Source organism: Anser brachyrhynchus (assembly GCF_964034855.1).
Source record: "Anser brachyrhynchus genome assembly, chromosome: 4".
Classification (NCBI taxonomy): Eukaryota; Metazoa; Chordata; class Aves; order Anseriformes; family Anatidae; genus Anser; species Anser brachyrhynchus.
The window spans coordinates 34014063-34035250 of NC_137698.1; the positions used below are offsets into that span (position 1 = coordinate 34014063).

The 21188-nt window shown below is 39.6% G+C and overlaps 1 protein-coding gene across 5 annotated transcripts in view; it reads left to right on the top strand.

Moving 5' to 3' along the window:
• SH3D19 (SH3 domain containing 19) overlaps positions 1 to 21188 on the top strand; it is an 83484-nt gene that overhangs the window by 53334 nt on the left and 8962 nt on the right. For all 5 annotated transcript variants that reach the window (XM_080589386.1, XM_080589384.1, XM_080589385.1 and 2 more), the window contains 10 exons: positions 6876 to 6983; positions 10278 to 10390; positions 12675 to 12733; positions 14276 to 14540; positions 15849 to 15917; positions 17186 to 17258; positions 17573 to 17703; positions 20151 to 20209; positions 20639 to 20826; positions 21087 to 21139. In XM_080589386.1, coding sequence (XP_080445512.1) covers positions 6876 to 6983; positions 10278 to 10390; positions 12675 to 12733; positions 14276 to 14540; positions 15849 to 15917; positions 17186 to 17258; positions 17573 to 17703; positions 20151 to 20209; positions 20639 to 20826; positions 21087 to 21139 — 1118 coding nt within the window. The remainder of the gene's footprint in view (positions 1 to 6875; positions 6984 to 10277; positions 10391 to 12674; positions 12734 to 14275; positions 14541 to 15848; positions 15918 to 17185; positions 17259 to 17572; positions 17704 to 20150; positions 20210 to 20638; positions 20827 to 21086; positions 21140 to 21188) is intronic.

The window sequence follows — 21188 nt, forward strand, 5'->3', positions numbered from 1 at the left end:
GATATTGTGGCCCAATTCAGAAAAACTGCTGCTTGAGTAACTCCAACTTTGTCTTCTGTGGGGATATTGCCCAGCTGCTTGTTTTTAATTGCTTCCTCAGGAAGGAAGAGGGAAAAAAAAAAACATCCTAAAACGTTTATAACTGGTAGATTACTCCAGACCTATCTTCAAAATAATGCAATTTTCCTCAGTATTCTGCTGTGTTACTCCTGATGACTCTTGTGGCTATTTTAAGTTACCTGTCTCCTTTTTGACTTGCTGCCAGAGGTGTCATCCTCAGAACAGAGTGAGCTGCCTCATCCATTTTAATCTTCTGTTTGGCTTGAGCCACTGACAAAACGAGATTTACCTGAAGGCGTTCTCCTGGGGGCTGGAGTAGCTGGAGGCCTGTGCTGTGCCCTCTTGGTTTTGCTGTGGCGTTGACAATCTCCAGCACAAGTGGTAACAAGCATCCATTGACTCTTCAGGCCCTGCAGATTTTTGCTTAGTGAACTTAAGCTGGACCCCCAAGGAGCTTGTAGGTGCCTCCAGTCTTACCGCAGGAGAAGGCCTTATAGCCAATTTCAGGAAACCAGTATAAGTTTTAAATCATAGCCTCATAATAGGTGATGAGCCCTTTGGGTTTTAAAACTCAAACAAATTTGCTTTTGAGCTCCATGTCGATACATGTTAAGTGGTAACTTGCAAGTAATAATGTTCTTAATGATAACCTTCTTCTCTAATGATTAAATCTATTTATTTTGTAATAACACTTAAAATGCAGATATCTTTTGATCAGGAAGACTGTCAAACAAAAACCAACAAAATGCTTACTTAAAAGAAGCATTTATAAACAAAACAGTATTTTTTTCCTTCACTGGAAGCATGCAAGATTATTCTGAGAGGCTACACAGGTATTTTAAACAACATTACAAATTCCTTTGTCCTCCAAATCTTCATTAAAAAGATTTTGTATGCCCTGCTTTCTTCCACTATGGATCCTCTGCTGTGGAGATTTCCAGCTTGCCTGTTTCGAGGCACTTGACTCTCTTATCAATGAACGAGCATTACCATTGTTAGGCAAGAATGGGTGAGGCTGTGTTTCTTAATCTCTGGGGTAATCTTGGGTTTTAGTTTTGTCGCCCACTGTACGACCAAATGCCCTCCAGCATCAGATTTTTGAAGTTAGACCAGGTTGTGCAGCCAATTTCTAGCAACGTGACCTCATAGCTGACCTCTTCTGGGCAGGAGGTTGGATTAGAGACCTCCTGAAGGCTCTTGCAACTTCAGCTACCCTGTTCTTACCCTACCGAAATAGATTCAGTAGTCCCCAAACTCTTATGTTGTAACTTGTGCTGGTGTTAGTGCTCCTTTTATGCCAAAGGCAGTGCAATTACTGTCACCTCTAGTAGTTCACTGCTACCTTGTCCACACTAAACTGTTGTGCTTTTTTGAAGCACACAGGTAGTAAGTGTGGGCATTCACTCAGTTTTAGAGAGAAATGCCAAAAAGCTGATGATAGCCAAAGCCTGGAAAAGGTCTGTTTAATCTGTCTCTGTGCACTATATAGTGCTGTAGTTTTACACCCTATAAATGCTGGTATTGCCGTTAAGTCTTACAATAGCCCAAGAAACTTTGTGCTTCTAGTAGTGGATTTCATTTTGTTTTTCAGCTTTCTAACACCATGGATGAGGTATTCCATTGCTCAGTTAAGGACATCTTGTGTTTTTAACAAGTGCTTAACACTGGGTCTTCTATTGCATCTTTTATCAAATTTTAATGATACCTTTTGGACAACATCAAACTCTGCATAATTCCGTGACTTCATGCATTTTGTTGTGCTGATGGCTCCTTCTGCACAACCCAAGTATATCCTGTAAACATCATTCATTCTTCGGATCAGATTCATTCCTCCAAAGTAATGATTGCTGGCTTTGAGTTGCCTTGCCTTTCATTAGATGTCATCAGTGAGTAGAGAGCAGTGCCTAATGCCTATGCAAGTGGTACACTGTATTTCCTCTGCTCTGAGTAGCAATAAATTTTGCCAGATAAATTCTTACTATCTGTAAGTCTTTGCACAACACATTTTTTGATTTTACTAGTGAAATTTCTGTTTGGGCATCTGGACCATCTTTCCTTTTCTGGGAGGGGAGATAATCCTCACGAAGAAACTTCTGCAATCACTGTGTGCTTGCTCTGGTGGTTTGTGCTTTTGGTACAGCATAACTAGATGCAGAAATAAAGCTAATGCTTTGGCAACAACATTAGAAAAACTACTTAGATGTAAAGGTTGTTATGTGTAAGAGGTTTTTAGTAGCCTGCTCAAATACCTGCTTGACTAATTGTGCCTATCAGGTATATCAAATCTCCTGGGATTGATGCAATGTAAATCTGTGGATGAAGCAGGACTACGCAGTCTGTTCATAGTAGCTACCGAAGTAACTGAGCTAGTCTTGAAAAGTGACTGTGTAGACTGGGGAGAAAGAAATCCTAGAACGTTATAAAAGCAGATTTGCTTGTCTCTGCTCCATTTTTAATTTTGAAATGATTTCTGAAGCAATATTAGGTCTACTCCTGAATGCTGCGTTCCTTCTATTTAAGTGACCTGGTCTCCTCTCCTAGGAGAATGCCAAAGAGCCTGAGTTTCACCTGAGCTTATATTTGTGTTAGGCACAGTTGACATCATGAAGAACCTACATCCCATTGTCTCTTTTTTTATTATTATTCTTTTTTAATTTCCCAGTTTGCTGAAAGACATGGATGTGATCAGACCATGGCAATTTTCTATGCAGAGGGAGTTGAAGATCGCATATTTTGAGAAAGGCAGCACAGACTATGTAAATCTTTCTGGGTCAGAAGTACCATTTCGAAGAACAGTGAACTGTTAATTTCCCTGATGAAAAGAACTGGGAAAAACTGAGGTTGGGAAAATAACTGGTGCTGGAATTCAGTAGAATACATGGTCTGATCTGGCTGTTTATGTTTGCAGAGAGGTTGAAATTTAGAACTTCTGAAGGGTCGGACTTTTGGTATTTCCCAGTGTTTCTTAAGCATGGACCCCATTTCTGTTTGGGATGCTATCTGTCAGACCTCCAGTGGATCTCCAGGTATATTACTAAGAGGGGTCTGTTATTGAAAATCTTCCCCAAGTGTGAGCTAAATCTGCTTCCACAAAGCCAAGAGTGGTTTTGCTAGGCTAGGTTTTAATAAAGCAGTTGTTGATGGGGGGTTGGCCTGTCCTCTTTTCCTGGGAGCCCCTGGTGACCCCAATGATAATTATGTTCTGTGTGAAGAGAATGTGTGAGCTTTGCCTGTAATAGCTGCTGATTTCCTTTTTTTTTTTTTAATTAAACATTGAAAGTAGACACAGTTGCATACTTCTGTAGTGACAAGTGTTGTAATGTCAGCATCAACACATTTTACACTATGCTGTTTTTGTGTGCTGAGAGTAATTCTTGCAGGACCGAACTTCTTCGCAGTAGATTATATTATTCTGTGCTTTCAGCGTACCACATCTGATTTGTCTGGAGAGCCCCCTTATTGCTGCTGAGGTATCTGTTCCATCTCACTACCTTCTACTTAAAGACCACCAATACATGCTTCAGAAAACTATCCATTTTCCTGTTCACAGGGACAAAAGCTAATGTTTGTTCTGTAACCTGCTGATTTCTGATTTTAAAAAAGGATGATAAATGGAAGTGGGCAAAAAGACTCTCTCCTAAACTGGTAAAAGAAAGAGATGGTATATGGTGTATTTGGATACACAACTTTCATTTGCCTTACCAACAAAGCAGCACAGTATTATATGTTATCAAATAAACCTTTGAAACAGAAGCTCCAGAAAAGTGAAACTCAGGAAAACCCAGGCTTTAAGCATCATTGTAAAAGTTTAATAAAAAAGATCGATTGAAGTCTGTTGATATGTGTTATGAAAAATGCCTCGCAGATTAATTTCCTTGAGCTGAGAAGCTTTAAATGAGTATGTTAACAATTCTGTTTTCACACTTCCATGAATTATGCTCAAACGATGCCCAATTGTTGTTAAACAACATAAAAATTTGATATGCTGTCAGTCCCATTGCACAAAGCAGCGCAGCCGTTTACTCAGCCAATTTCTGCTGCAAACCCAGCACTGGGGAATGGAATGACACAAACAAGGTAATGAGTTTTAAACTAATTATGAGGTGACAACAGTATAATTGAACATAAGATAATGAGTGGAAAACTAAGGTTTGTAGAACGGTTTTCTCGGCCTCGGGTTGAGAATGACGGAAACCAAGACTTAAAAATAACTTTGCTCAAATCTAGTGATTTGGAGACTTCAGCCAACTGTTGAATGGTCAGGAAAACCAGCTCAATGCACAGAAATGATTAGCAGCTAACAAACGATACTTTTGTGCACTTTTGAATCTCCAGATTTGTAAGAATATGGGTGTGTGATTATTTGGGGTGTTTAGGGTATCCACATTTGGTCTTACTCTGTCTATATTTTTATGAGATGGAGGCTTTGGACAATTATTTCCTCACCATTCTTGCAGAGCTTCCTTCACCTCTGCAGAAGGTTAGCCTGAGAGGTTTCCTATGGCCCTGCTGCGTCCAGGAGCCCGCTACCAGCCTTGCTCACCTTCCCATGGGTACCCTTGGCCTCGAGCTTCCCCAAGGGCCCGCAGCCCTGCTGCCCCTATGGGTGTACCTGGGGTACGGTCACCAGGTAATTGACTGAGAGCGGAGGAAACCCTGCCTTGGGTTTTCTTTTTTCAGCAGCACTGAAATCATTCTGAACACCATCATAAGAGTTAAGACTAGGTAAATCTTTTTGAATGCAATTCAAATTCTGGCAGTGTAGCTAGCAGATGTAGGTGTAAAGAAAGGAAGGAAAATGCTAACTGCAGGCTTGCTCTGAGAGTGGGGTTTTTATGTTTCTTGCAACTACTGTACTGCCAGACTGCTCACACCCCTGGTGTGGTCTGTGTTTTCCAGTTCTCTAGCACATCTCTTGCTCTGGTGCAGCTTTCACTGAGGAGACCTAAACCTTTTACTGCCTAGTGCTACCAGTAGCTTAACCAAGCTGGCAGGTTTACGCTTACCTTCTAAAATGTACCTGATGTCTATGCCCAAAGCTGTTTACAAGCGGTCTGGGGGAAAGAATCGGTGCGCTTTGATTCGCAGTTGCGATGCGACATGAAGGTATCCCAGCAGATCTGCGGAGGCTGTAAGGAGGTAGATGTCATGGCTTTGGGACAGACTGTGACACAAGCCCTGCACCTCTGTCTGACAGATACACCTACAAAGAGCCTTGGGCCAGGGCCTAGCAGGAGACGAGCATTGGAGCACGCCTGGGCCATGCAGCATGCTGTCCTTGCTGGTGCTAGAGCCTGTCTGAAGCTGTTTGGGGCCTATTTTTAGTGTAAAAATAATAAAAAAGAGCTTAATGTAGTTGGTCTTTCCCTCTCGAAAAATGCCAAGGCTTTTTAAATTGAAGTGCTAAAAGCTTTGTAATGAAGTTCATAAGTAAATACTGTACTTCTGGATATTTTAAGTCTATTTTACATTCCCAGACACAGATTGCAAGTGCATTGATAAACCGCATTGGGTTGCATTGTTCCAAATTATCTATAGGAAATCATGACTTCGCACTACATAACTTCTGTTTGCTTGTTTCTAAGTGTTGAACATGAAGATAGAGTTTTATCAAATACAGTATTTTCAACTTTGTCAGAAAGTGTGGTGGTAGTTTTGGGAAGAGATAAGTTTTTTTAGAGAAGCCCCGAAGAATTTAAAGAGATGCCCAGCATGCTTCCTCTCTGAGACTCTGACACTCCATAAATAACATCTCATTGAGCTACACATCTAAAAAGGCCACCAGAGGAGATCAAACTCAGTTGTTGGGGCTATGAATGCATGTCATGGAGAATTTATTGGCCAGAATGCTTCTCCAGTTTCTACCTTACACATTTATGATGCAGTTAAGCATTGCCATTTTACTGCAGTTTTTACTAATGTCAGAGAAAAAGGTAGCATCTGTTAACAACATAGAACAGGTAGAAATGAAGTATTGCTCTTTGACATGGTGTACGTGAGAAAGAACCCTTTGATTTGGATTTTATTTATGTACGAGTATTTTTACAGCTGCCTTCTACATGCACATATGTTCCCATGCCTATTAATACGAGACCAGTGCTTAAGTTTATTAATCATAGAAAACATTGCTCCTGTCTTACTGATGGAATGACTGGACAGGCTTGTAGAGGAATGAGTGATATAGGCAGGGACAGACACAGCTCAGGGACGACTCTGAGTCCTTGGTCTGAACCAGTCTTCACCATGACTTCAGGGTTATAATCAGCAAAATGACGCAGAATCTCCAAGGGAATTAGTTATTCTACAGCAAAGACATACTGTAATCAGTAATGTTTAAGTGCTTTCTGCTTTTTTGTTTGTTTCTTTCTGTAGGCATAAAGATAAAACTTCTGTAGAGCTAACCATTTAGCTTTGGCAAGATTTTACTGATTAAAACTTAGTGGCGAATGTGTTCACAGCACATTAAAGCAACTGTGATGAAAATACATTTCTCCAAAGCCATCCTGATTTTGGGTCCCTATTATCAAGCAATGCGGTTGCTCTTCAGTGGCTTATATAATTCCAGAAGGCATCTGTAACATGTTTGTGTTAACTCGACTATGATAGTGGATGTACCTAAAAGATATGTTATTTACAAAGAGCTGACTACTCTATTTGCATCAGCCCAATGTTTGTCCCTGGAAACAGATTTATATATTTTTTTATGACTTTCTTGGGTGTGAAATATTAACGTGCGTAAAGAGGAATGCAATAACTGGTAAGATTTGTGTTCAGCAAACACATATTAAATATATTGGGCTTTTTTTTCCTTCTAGATCCATTCCAGTTCTTCTCCAAAAGTGAACCAGCAAAGGAACAGGCAGCTCAACCAGCTTTAGCACGGAAACCCACTGTTATCCGAATTCCAGCTAAACCCGGGAAATGTAAGTTCTTCTCCCAAATTGTCTGAAAAATCTTTACCAGGAAACCATTTTAATTGGGACTTACTATTTCCAAATTGAGTTGCTGTTAGCTTGCTGTATTAGCTGTCAAAGGAATCCCGCAGTGCAGTTGAACACAACAGATGGCCAGCAGTGGTGGGAGGCAGTAGTGGCTGGCAGTCACGTTCCTCTCCCCCTGTCTCCCAGCTACCTTGTCTGGTGCCCTCCTTTGCACTAAGCTTGATGCTCCTCAAATTTTATGGATCTAATGCATATCAGGGGGGAAATAGTGGCAGGGAGAGATCTAAATGCTGGCAGAGAAGAGCTGGAGGAGACCCTTGCAGCAGAAGCAAACTTATTCAGTCAGCTAACCCATACTGCTGAGATGTGCCTTCGGTCAAATTGACTTATGTGCAGACATCAGCTGAGGATATTTTAATGCTGCTCCCAAGCTTCCTGGGAGCAGGGCCTGCACTTGTCAGAGGAACCACATTAGTGTATTAAATTTTGCTTCAAAAGCTTAGTCAGGTTGTAAACATAGTTTTTACAGCTTCTATCAAAATCCGTGGTCATTTAAGCTGTAGTGTTTTGGTAGTAATTGAGGCAATAAAAAAGGCATGCGAGAATTTGATTGCAAAGAACTGATTTGTTCTATTTTGTGGCAAGGTCCTCTTGTCTGTAGTTTTCTGATAGTTATCTTATCCCTAATGCCTTCCATCTCTAATCCTTTACAACTTTACAAATCACACTGACAGTATCTGAGAGTGGAAGTTTATCAGAGAGCCACAAGGTCTTTGTGTTGATCTTTCAGTCCTTGAGTACATAGCTGCTGAAGTTTAGCCTTATGTTTTATCCTCAAAACTTAGGAAGAGAGATCAGAAGACAGCTCTTAAAAGCAGTATTTCAGACTCAAGTTTTACTAAATTGTGTAGGTATAGAGCCAAAGATATCCTGGTGGCATTGCTACTAAGACTTTCTCTCACTATTCCCTGAGATCCCTTCTCTCTCCTCCTAACCCCCCGGGTTTTCTTTTCCTCTGTGTATGTGTGAAATGCAGTAGAAGTGATGAAAAATGCAGAGAAGAATGAAGATAAAGCAATTAGGAAAAGACATTCTGCTAATACGTGATCATAAATAAAAGCTTTTTTCAGTTAGAAGAATATGTTTACAAACTAATGTACGGAACCCAACATAATTAATCTCCACAAAGGAGATCTTTCCTTGTAATTTAAAAAAAAAAAAAACTTTTTTTTTTTCCTTATCTGGAGTCTTTTGAACTTGTAGATAACCAGTCCCTTGCTGCTCTCTAGTGGCAACTGAACTTTCTACAGAGACCGCCAGTCATAGTGTACTTAATTACAATTTTAAGAGGGGTGTGAAGGACTGCTCTATAAGAGGCTGTGACTGGAAGATTAATGGGATGTGGGGGAACAGGAGCAGGTTCCAAATAAACAGAGTAACCTTTTATCAGGTAGGAGCTGCTGTAGAAATGTAAGCTGTTAAAAGTTAAAACACCCAAGAAGAGTGCAATTGGGTCAAGGAGTGACATGTGTGTAGTAGCATTTACCTTGTAAGAGGGCTACATGGTCTTAGTACAAGAGGTCTTTTGTCATCCTTTGTCTGTTAGGAACCAGTGCAAAACAAAAAGGAAAAAAAAAAAACAACAACAACAATAAACTGGAGAAAAACAAAACCAAAAAAAACCACTATCAAAAAGAGGGCAGAGCTGAATGTTTAAGAATTTGAGCTCCAGTGCTTTAGAAGTTCCTCATTAGCATTTTTGTTAAGCTATGATTAGAAAGGAAGCATTAAACTTCCACTTCAGTTTTTACACTTAGAAATCACTGAAAGTAGCACCTGCTTTCTAGTTGTCGGAGCTTTTTTTTCTTCCTTTATTTCCTTTAATTTTGGTTTATAAACAGAAAAGGCAGAGAAGTTAGACCATCTGTGCATATATCAAGATTTGAAGTGGTGTGAATAAATAAATCTCTCATGTTCTTTATATATCAGTAAGGTATGTTGAAGAGAAGATATCTCTTGCAATTACGAGCAGGTATTGTTTTTACTTCTCGTCATACTACCTTAGAAGAGTGGATGAACTTCATTAACTTCTATTCCCTGTTCTCAGTCCCTACCAACACAGTGACTATTACCTGCTCCTGGGTGTTATAATGTATTTATCCTTGAAATAATGCACTTCTAAACATCAACACCAGTCTTTTAGATCATGGTAGTGCAATGGAGGTGTTAAAAACACCACCTCTCCTTCCTATGTGTTCTTTCTTTGTTAAGAGTACTTTTCATGAAATGAGCAACTTAAAGTTGTCCTTTCTGTAGAATCTGTTCTCATTTTTGTCATTAGTCTATGAACGTCCAGGCTGTCTATACATGTTTTTATGTAACTCCAAGACTGGAAATCAGAAGAGCTTAAGTGTCTGAAGTTTCTGGTAAGAAGGGAATTTTCTTGGTATGCAAATGCATTGTAAAATAGATGACAAAATTTCAATATATAAAGATGAAAATATTAGTAAATATGCTGATAAAACTTGACCAAGTGCTTCCCAGAATTGAATGATAGAGTCATTTAAAACAAATCTCATTTATCTCAGGTTTTTGTATCTTTGTTGAGACTGAGATCATCACTCTTCCATAGTAAGAACTTTACTGTTTCCTCTTCTATGTCCTAAATTTGCTTAGCTCCTTACAGACTACCAGGGAGCTCCCATCTTTCTTTCTGTTCTATCACCATGACTTTTCTAGCAGACAAGAGTTTCTTTGCTAGCCTTTACCTTTCCGGAGATTCTTCCATCCAAGTCTCCTGATCTTTCAGGGTTACTTGAAATAACCCTCAGCTGTTTTCCAGCCTGAAGGATATTCCAGGAGCTGACAGCTGAAAAAAGTGAGCCAGTTTAGAAATGTGGCTGAGAGATGGTGATGGTGTTTCAGGGTATCCAGTAATGAGTCCAACATTCCCAGGGGCAGAAACTCTGCTGCTCGTCTAATATTATATCAACAAGTATTGCAGCTGAAACCCTAGAATATCTTGCTGGTGTCCTGAGAGTAAAGTGAAGATTCATTGTGCAGAATGGGAAGCACTCCTACAGTCAACGTCAGAGTTACAATGTTCCCTTCACTAGTCTGTTGGTGGTCCTGCCCATTGGCTGCTCTGGCTTTGAGGAAGGAAGTTGTGTTCACAAAAAGGTGCACCGAAACAAGGTGGATTTTCTTATCTATGTTTGGTCTGTGTAAAGAAGCTATTCATTAGATTTTCATTTGGAATTTTTATTTTTTTAACAGCTTTAAATGAAATCCCTCATAGCCCTCCACCACTTCCTGCTGAAAAGCCTATTGGCAACACCTCTGACATCACAGCAGGCAAACCCAACAGTGGTGACCTAGTAAAAAGAGTGGTAAGTTAAAACTTTTCCTGTATTACAACTTTCTGCTTTGGGTAACAGATCTCTTGTCACTCTCAATCCTTTTTAAAGCAAGTTATTTGAGGGACCAAAGGATGAAAGGGACTACTCAGAAATATAAGGTTTTCTTCTTTTAATTGCATCCTCTAATTTAATAAGGTAATTTAGACTGCTGTCAGTTCTGAAAAACACTTTGTTGATTTTACTAAACTTTGATCACATTTATCTTAAATTTTCTGTATTTTGCAGCCGGAATCAAGGATACGCTACAATTTAGTTTCCAAAGCACTGCAAAGTGGCTCAAAGTGTAATAAGACTTGCATGGTCAAATACTGCCAAAGTCCTTTAGAAATATCTATTTTTTTTACCTTCATACACACAGTACTTCTCTGTGTCTGAGCTAATGTCCAGGCAGAGAAGCTGTTCTGTAGATGAATGAAGCTTGCTTTCTTCAGCTCTTTTCTTCCAGCTGTTTTCTACTGGCCCTTGTCAGAGCCTGAGTAGAACCATCTTTTTGAAAAATAAGGCTCTGCTCTTCACTTCTGAGCAAATAATAACGGTAGACATTGTAGCTGAAGCTGTAGCTTCATTATAGATGTATCCTCTATTCCCTCTGACACAGATTTACTAAATAGAATTAAAATAAACTAGAAAATGAAAGTAGAATTTCCAAATATTGAGAGCTGTGATGGCAAGAATGGCAGAGAATCTTTTGGAAACCATAGGCAGTAAAAAGATCAAATCAAATCAAAAGCCCTAACTGGGTGGACAGCTGCCAACAAATGTATTTGTGGCTACTTTTGCTAATAGGATAAAGGGAGGGATTTAAACGTTGTGGCTGAAGAGGCTATTCATAGAGGCCCTATCTTTTCTGGATAATGCTGTAAGAATAATTTCCAATACAATACATTAAATAACATTTTACACAATACAATCCAAAAACATTTACAATATCCTCCAGATTATTGTGACAGGCATGCAGAGGGTCACCTCATACACTAATCTTTGAGTAACCCGTTCCATATTTTGAGATCTCCTCCTCTAAACTTAAGTTCAAGATTGTATATGCTCATTTCAACCTATTTCTATTGCCAAATGGTAAACATCGAGAATGGATTCATAACAAAGTATTACACAAACCAGTGCTTCTAAAACTACCAGTGTTCATCTGTAGAAGCAACAACAGAAGCTGTTGACCATAAGCAGCAGTTGGCTCAGGTTTCATGCAGAAGAGGAGAATTTTTGATGTTAGGATGCCAGTCCCATCTGAAAGTGTCAGGCTGTTTTCTTTTTAATCAGGAGTATTTAATCAGGAGCAGTCATCTGGGGACTTAGTCAAGAGGCAAAGTTCTGTCACAAAATACATCTAGGTATTGTCTAGGTGGAGAAAAATCACAGAAATTGTTTACCAGTTTCAAGCACGTGTCCACAAGACACACAAACAAGAGTATTGAGCCCTTTTAAAAGTTACTGGTTCAAAAAGGTTACTTTTTATCATAGATTTAGCACTCTGATTTACCATGCTGTTGCAGACAGCTGTGCTTGGTCAGCTGAGCTGGTAGTATTCTCTGGCACTGGGATGAAAATGAACAGCAGAAGTCAGAAGGATGGTAACTTGTTAATCCATTACTGTGGTCCAAGCCCTTCAGATATGTCATGTGTTCCCCTCTATTGACTCTGCCACAGGGTAGCAATCTCTGGCAGGGTTGGGATGGGCAGCTGGGAGCAGCAAAGCCTTGATCTGCCAAAGCAAGATTCAGCAGGATTTGTGTGTTAGATCTCTAGGAAACATCCTTAGATGCCTTCTTGAATGAGAGCTAATGTTATTTGCAAGAGACTCACTCCTGTGCGAGTTACATCAATGTCATATTTTCTGCTCTAAGCCTATTCAAAGTGTTTCATCTGTCAAAGTTAAATCAAAGCCAATAACGTAACTGCAGACAAGTTGGAATCCTACGGGCAGTGAAATTGTGGATTTGTATGACTCTCCTGAGTTTGTCTTTTGCCTGATTCCCATGTGGTAGGATAAAGAGGGCTGGGTCATACCTAATGTACAATTTAAGCTGTGATTTAGGTAGTCAGCCAAGTTATTTACATGTCCCTCTATGCACAATAATAATACGCTAGAACACACCATGATATTTATTACTTTAGTCCCAAAGTGCCAGAAACTCTTGTTTTCCTGTCTGTAATTTAAAATAAGAAATGCATCATTTAAACAAGATCCTTTCTGTTTCTTAGGTTTAATGAAATGCCTTTTTCTTCTTAATCTTTGTAGGAGTTGGATCATTCAGAACAGGCTGGAGCACCTCAGCCAGAACCTGCACTACCTCCAAGGTAAGTGCAATTTTTCAATGATTAACTCAGAAACATCTCTTTTAAGTGAGTTTGTGTAGTTAGTCTCAGTGTAGATACCACCAGCTCTGATCCTAACTCAAAGGGCTTGGGTAGGATTTTCTTTTAATGTACTCACTAATAAATAGGCAGATCCAAGCTGCTAGTGAATTCATACTTGTTTGTACGACACTGGTATGAGCAGGGAGATTACAGAAGGACAGCTGTTTGACTCCTCAGCTAATGTGCAGTGGCTGCTGACAGGCATTCCTTTCTGCATCTTTAACCTTTTTACCCACAGCTGAACAGAGAACATCCCCTTCTGCATGTTGCTGACCTTTTGATCAACAGCACTTGCACTTGTGGCTGGGTTGGAGTGGTGGAGGAATGGAGGTGGCAGATGATGCCACCCTGAAAAGGGCAGATGCTGGGCCAGCCCCTTCCCAGAAGCACTGGCTAGCTTCTACAGTATGTCCAATGTTCACTTCAGACCTAAAACCCCAGTGAAGCAGCAGAGTTAATTATAAGTTGAACAGAAGTGGAAATTTTTTTTGAAATTGAAAAAAATAATTCCTTTTCAAATAGGAGTAGAGAACTCTTATCGGGGCATTAGTAAATCATCAATATCTTCTTGAGTGGTGGATGACGTTCACAAAACATGTCAGATACTCTGGAAGTTCCACTAATGAACATTTGCTGAGGTTGATAATTTTTACTGATCCTTGAGGAATTAATGCAAGCAAATAATTATGCCAATGACACTATATGTATATAATATATATACGAGAGATAAAATTGTAGGAGAAAAGTGCAGTTACTCACTGAAGGTTTCGCAATAAAAAATAAACAAAACTGTATGTTTGGAACCATTATAGTGCCAGGTTTCTTAGTAACATGGAGCCAAAGTTTTATGTGCACAATGCTTGTGAGAGTGAGAGAGCTAATAAGAGTGTGGTACCTCTGTGTGGTATTACCAGAAAGCTTGAGCATTGCCACTGGTGTTTTCTTTCTGGAGAAGACATTTGTTGCATAAAAACGGTAAATCATGCTAGTGATGCCATTGTACATCGTGAATTTTGGGTAGAGGCCCAAAAATCACTTCAGGTGAGTGAAATCCTAGAGTATGAGCTAGGCTGATTCCTGAAAACCAGCTGGATCAGCAGAGCTTCTCAGGGCTTTCCCTCAGGCTCTTCACTGGAAGAACTCCTTGCTAAGGCATCTTCAGTCAAAGCTCTTTTTAAAGGTGGATTGCTGAAAAAAATCCTGCTTTTGTAGAGGGCTTTTGAGAACACTGGCAGGCTGTTAATAAAAGTGGTGGGCAGACTTGGAAATGTGTAGTCAAAGGATCTAAGTCTAAGGACTTGATCATCCAATCCCATTATCTGAAGGTTTCATGGATTCTTCGAGACCTTCAGGTATTTCACACTCTACAGTCATGAGTCTTGTTTCCTTAAAGCATGCTCTATAGCTAGGGCTGTGGTGGAGGGTGGGGGGTGGCAGGCTTCTTAATATGCATATTTATCAGATGGTTCACCCAATCTTTAGGCCTGTGAATGGAAAAATTGTACCAGCTCGACCTCCCCCACCTAAAGGAGTTCCTGGAAGGCCACCTCCACCAAAACTCTCTGCAACCAAGACCTCCTCCCAGAAGGATGCTCTTTCCCGATCCACTTCTGACATTGCTCCTGATAAAAAGCCAAGCAAGTTCAAATTGGGACCCAAGAGAACAAAGAGCCAAGTATTAAAAAATCAAGATCCAGCTTTACCTCCTAGACCTAAACCAGGTCACCCCCTCTACAATAAATACATGGTGAGAGCTGAGATGTTCTGAGACTGATGTTCATAAAAGCTGATGTTCATAAAATAGTAGTGAGAAAACTATTGAGATAGGTTATTGTTATATGATTAGTGCGTCTATCAGCATAACCTTCCTTAGAAAATACTAATAAATAAATAGTAATAAGCAGTGTGAGGTAGTACTAGAGAAAGCAATATATAAATGTGACGTATAGATGTATGTATATGTGTATTTTTGTATATTATTTTTTATATATCCCTATAGCTTTTGATTTGTTGGGGTTCTTTCCACAGTCATCAGTTCTGAATTCTATTAGAGTACATAAAATGATGCTAAATATGGCGTTTATATAGAGCTATACCCTGTGTATATCAAAACACTTAACAAAATTGGAAGAGCATCAAAACCTAAAAAGTAGCTTACCTTGCTTAATCAAGCCTGCAAAGAGTGAGGAATGTAACATTACTTAGCTTAGGTTTTCATCGTACCAATTCCATCAGTTTTCATTATAAAAATATTTTTTTTGGTACTGCATGTGTTGTTAGGGGATAACACAGATCAATGTTACAGGAGAGAGTTTTTCCCCAGATACTTAAAACTGGTCAGTGATCTGAACTGGTGACAGCTTGAACAATTGCTGTTGCCATTAAAAAAAAAAAAAAAAAAAAAAAAGTGCCCACAGAACCACAGTATGAACAAGAACATCAACATGCAGCACAGACTGGAAGCATTCTGTTGCCTTCTCTCTGGTCCTCACTCTTGTGTTTAGGTTCTTGGTGGAACAGAGGAGTAAGAGAGAGAAAGGTGCATGTAAGTGATAGTAGGAACAGGTCTGACATAAAGGAAGCACGCTGCTTCCTCTGTGGCACAGCCATTCCTGTTTACATAGAAACATGTGACATATCTTGGAAATGAGATTTTTTTTCCAGTAGCAGATCGCCAGTAATTTCCTGACCTTGCATGTTACTGTCTATGAAATTTTCCTCCCAGCTCATTTTTCCAGTGCCCTCCATGACAGCTGAATACATTTCTGTGTTAGAGTGTTGCTGAACATCATGTGCCGTATGGGATAATAAAAGTTAGGTGGCTAAGAGACTTTTAAAGCTGATGGCGAGACTTGCATTTCTTGAAATGGCAATTCGTATCACCAGCAATCCTGCTCTGAATGCTTTGCAAAGGAGCTTGTCATCTCCCACTAGATTCCTAAATTAGTTACCTGTATTAGGTGGTCAGAATACTTCCATCACCTGTTTTCACATGCAGTGGAAACTTTGGGTGCTTAAAATAGAAACAAACTATTCCCATCTGCCTCTATTCAAGCTACCTTTGTCTCATGGAATTGCCAAGGAAGATTGCCTTCCCAGGAACCATGGGGAACCGTCCTGTAAGGTAAGACATTTTCTTCTGTTGATAAATGTTTAATGGGTAAGGTTCCAGTTATGTTAAAGCATCAAATGCTTTAGGCTTTAAAGGTTACACTGAGAAATGCAGTAGTGGTTATTAAATCCTTGTGTTTCTTTAATAAAAACAAAACAACCACCAAAACAAACCCCAATAATGGTGATTTGCCTCATAGCACCAGGACATTCTGCTTATGGAGCAGAGCAACAGTAATTACTTGGAGTGCCAGAAGGGAGAGGAAACTGGTAAAGTTCCTCTGTCTCCTCTGAAGGTAATCACTCCCTTGGCTGAGTATCTGAAAAGCAGGCAAAAGATGAGCGCTCAGTTCTACGAAGCGCTATAAGTGATGTATCAGTGAATTGACTTAGGCACTTCAAAGAATTTCCCTTGCTCTGTGCTTATACAGAACTTAACCTGTTTTAGGGCATGACTGTATTACTATCAAACAGCTGGTGTAAATGATAGCTCTGAGCAGCCTTTTTGATAAGCAAAAACCTACATGGCTGAAATAGGTTTCTCTGCAATCTGTTGTTATCTGCTGTAATTCATGTTATTCTGTCCTTACCTTTGTCCATGTTGGGCTTTTTTGGTTGTTGGTTTTGTTTTCCTTTTTTTCCCCACAATAAATTACTTTGCTTGAAAGCAATTCAGGCACAGTGATTGTGGTCAGTACAGTCTAAAAATGTCTAGGGGGTGGGCTAGAGATGAAGGCTCAGCATTTTGACTATAATTTCCCTTGATAAACATCCCACAACAAATTTGTAATTTCTCCTATTATCTTCCTGTATGCTTGCTGGTGGCTGGCTCTGCCCTCAGAAATACCGGGCAGGTGGCAGGTGTGCTGCCCCTGCTGGGTGTGCTGGGGCTGAGCAAGGAGCAGTAACTGGTGACACACAGTACTAAGCAGTAGCAAGTTTGGCCACAGCCTTTTGCAAAGAGAGTTGATAACAGTACTCCAGCCTTCTGACCCACAGAGCTATCTGAGGCTTTGTGTATACTGGGAAAAGTTACATGCCCTCCCTTTTCTTTTGCTGGATCAGAAGTAGATTTTGGTGAAAATTCTGGTTTACACTGGCCAAAGGCATACAGAATACAGACCAGTGACCAGTACTTACTTGTGCCTCCAGTGGTGATTCTCTGATCCATAACAATGTCGTATCCAAAGTCAGAAAATGACTCTCAGAGTACGTGACAGAGAGTCAGTGGTACTATCTTCCATGATTTATAAACTACTTGGATTTGTTTGTTGTTGTCAGGATTCAAACAACCCTCCAAAAGTTTCTGACACAAGTGCACCTCATGCCGTAGTCCTGCATGATTTTTCTGCAGGTAAGTAAATGTGTATATTTTGGAAGCTTGTTTTACTCCAAGACTTTCAAATGGAGATATTCTTAGGACTTGGATCTGAAAAATAATCAGGAAGCTCAGCACGCAAGGTCTGCATGTAGAGTTGTTCAAGTCCATGGGTTTAGGTATAGTTGGGCCAGTCTTCTAGTTAAAGATAATTTGTTTAGCAGGCATAATTAAGGTTTTACGAAAACTCATTCTGCTCTTGTCCGTAGTATTTATATTAAGAAGGTTTTACTCAAAGAAAATCAGTGAGTGTGACAACTACCATTAACTGAAATGATGCTGTCTTGCAGAGCATGCTGATGACTTGGACCTTCGTTCTGGAGATACAGTTTGTCTTTTGGAGAAAATTGACGCTGAGTGGTACAGAGGAAAATGTGGGAATCGCACAGGGATATTTCCTGCCAGCTTTGTGAAAGTAATTGTATGTAGGCTTTGTGTACATTACTACACACAATCCTAGTGCGTTGGTTTTCTTGTTCTGTGTTACTGCAGCTCTTGTGTGTTTAATTCCATTCACTATTTAGATAATCTCTTTTCCCCCTGGCAGCGCAGAAGACATACCAACTTGTTTGCATGGTATTAGGAAGATGCTTTATTTGGCAGAACCAACTTGTGTTATGGGGATTATTTTCCTGTTAATTTCAAGCCAAGTGAGAAAATCATGGCCGTTACCAGATTCTCTTTGTTACCTTGGGTAGTTTCTCGGGGTCTACAGAGCAGATTAATTTTCGCAGCAACGTGTAAAAATCAACACGCAGTAGGATGACTGCTCTGTGCTTCCATGTCAGCTTCTCTAGTATTCTTGTCCCCTTGAACTGTGCTGGAATCACCACTTTTGCAGCCATGTAGGGCAGTACAGGGTCAGGGCAGCAGCTGAGCCCAAGAAAACATTTTTCTTCCTTCCTAGATTTTTTTTTTCCATCTGTATCCATTCCCGTAAGTGGCAACACAAATGGGTGTGCTGGCACATTGCAAGGAGATTGTGCTATTGCAAATGAGGAGCTTAAAGCAATCCTGTTACTGAATGTGTCACTTGCCATTAAACTGCAGGCAAGAGACGGGTGTTGTTTTGAAGCCCAATGGAAATGGATTGAGCGGCTCAGGTTTAAAGGAGATACAATATAGTTCACTGCCTCAAAAGCTGGGTCAGGTCTATTGTAAGCCTGACTTGGAGATTGAAGTCCATTTTGTGTCAGTAGAAAGGGCCATCGGGCTATCCACCCCAGCCAGATGGACACACACAAATGCTGAACTGGCACCAGGGTCCAGTGAAGGTGTACGGCTGGGCATTAAAGATATTAAAAGTCTGCTGAGCGAAGGCAGCTGACAGAAAGAGATGAGAACTGCTGCTACATGGGAAAATACCAAGTGTTTGGTAACCATCACAGTGTGTTACAGAGGGGGTCTGTTTGGTTTGTAATGCTGTTTTACAGAGGGGGGCTGTTTGGTTTGTAATGCTGTTACTGGAAAAGAATTTTAAAATTTGGGAAGTGCTGAAGAATTAAAAATAGACCTGGGGTTAGTAATCATGGAACTATGCTCACTTTGCTTTCACAGGAAAGATTTGTTAGCTACATTGAGCCTCTACACAAACCAACAATTTAAATTATAAATGTTCTTGTTACAACTGATGGCTGATAAGGATTTTATGTTAAAGTAGTGGAATGAAGATCTGAAATCAAATTCATCGTTGGCACAGAGAGATAACACTTCATAGAAGCTAGGGAAGATGCTTTTCAAACACCTGTTTGAGTTTTAATAGCTAGTTACCCTTTTGAGTGCAAAAATTTCCTTTGAGCAAAATTAAAAAAAAAAAAAGGAGAAAGAAGAAAGGACAGTAAATATGGCTCATGCGCTGAGTGAATTCTCCTATGCATTCATGTCAGCCTAGGTCTTGACCCAAGGCCTCCATCAGTACACTGTATTGTGTTTTACAATATTGAGCTGCATACTAGCTTGGTGTCTGGACACCAAACAGTAATACATAGTTATTGCTTCCTTCCATGGACCTTTCAGAGCTCCACAGCTATGAGCTTCTCTAGCAAGAGTACTGCAAAGATTATTTGTCCTAAAAGTCAGCATGATTTTTTCCAGAACTTCACAACAGCAACAAAACATTTTTTATTGATGTGTGTGGTAACTGGCTTATGTGATAGTGAGCTGAGACCCAAAGCTCCTAGCCAGGTTCCCTAGGCTTGCAGTGTCATAGTAAATCTCCCTTCATATCATACCAAAAATACAGTTAGTCTTCTTATGATAAAGGACTGATATATCCATGTGCTGATTTTCTAAATTATACTTCTCCCATTCCTTTAATTAGCACATAGTAGTTATCTACAGCTGAGTTAAGAATAATTAGTTTGTTTTCTCTAAACTAAGGTTTCTTTAGATGCTGCCCCTACACGCATACTGAAGTGAGATTTACGATGTGCTTTTGTTTTGAGTATAGCTGGCTACCAAAGCCCAGAAAAATATGTGTAAACAATAATCTCGTCTATTGTGATATGTTGTGCTAGTAAATGATAGAGAGGGATTATCAGTTGGAAGGTTGGAGCTAAATGCAACAACCCGTAGTAACATCTAGTCTCATTTTCTGTCCATCAGCCGTGCTGCAAGTAGGAATATTAAAACAGGCTAATAACAAAAAACATTAAGTAGAGCTCCTTGTTTGTATAAGATAGGAAAATGAGAAATCAGACATACAAAACCAAAATCTATATTAATATGGTAAAGTATCACGTGGAGCCCATAACAGGATCTGATGCTTTATTTAAAACACAGGTGATTTTAACGAGTTGAAAGTTTATGGTAGTTGTGTTGCTATGAGCTTAAGATGGAAGATGTTTACTGAGTTTGCTGTCTTATTAGATTGATGTTCCAGAAGAAGGCAAAAGGAAAAAAATACCCTGCTCGTCACCATCTATTAAGTAAGTCAAATATTTTCTCTTATCTTAATTTACTAGTAAGTTTAAAAAAAAAAAAAAAAGGTACCTTTGAAGCAGGTGTTAACTGTGCTGAGGTTAATATAGTTAGCAGTTTCTACATCTATTTTATAGCTATTCTACAAATTAAGTTCTCAAGAATAAAAGTTTATGACATTTTACTAAGATTTATATTCAGGTAAAAAAAAAGACTAAAAATGTACTTCATGTGTTCAAAACCTGGTATATCCCTTTATAACAAGCATTTATGTAGATAGAGCCCCCTTGAACAACTTGTCTTAACTAAATGGTGGTTTGTTGGCTTTCATAACCATTTGTTGCAGCAATAAAGCACATTCAGGCAGAGGTAGGAACCAGTATGAAAGGAGTGTATACAGTAAATATACAAAGTAAGTTCCTTTCTTGTTTGTGCAGAGGGCCAAGATGCATAGCACGATTTGAGTATATTGGAGATCACAGAGACGAACTCAGTTTTTCAGAAGGTGAAACTATTATCCTTAAAGAATATGTAAATGAAGAGTGGGCCAAAGGAGAGCTTAGAGGCATGTCTGGAATTTTCCCCTTGAACTTTGTGGAAGTAATTGAAGACCTGCCTGGAACAGGTATGACTACATTAGCAAAAATCTTCAAGAACATGGCTTTGTACTGTACACACATAGGCAGTGTAAAAGGATACAGGATAAAGTCCAAAAGGACAATGCATGTGGGAAAGAGGTAAAAAGGGAGGTGAGAACAAGCAAAATAAATACTAGGACTTCTTAAGAAGTTATTCTCAATAATCATTTTGAATGTCTCAATCTGCTCTCATTAGTACATTTTGAGTAGTCATTGCTACTATTCTAAACCGTCCTTTGCTACGTAGGTATAGGAGCCGCACTGAAGAACAAAGTGGAGGTTTCTTCTTCCCTTCCTCAGGTAATACAGCTTCAGAGGTGGAAGCCAGAATTTATGTAGAGTTTTCATA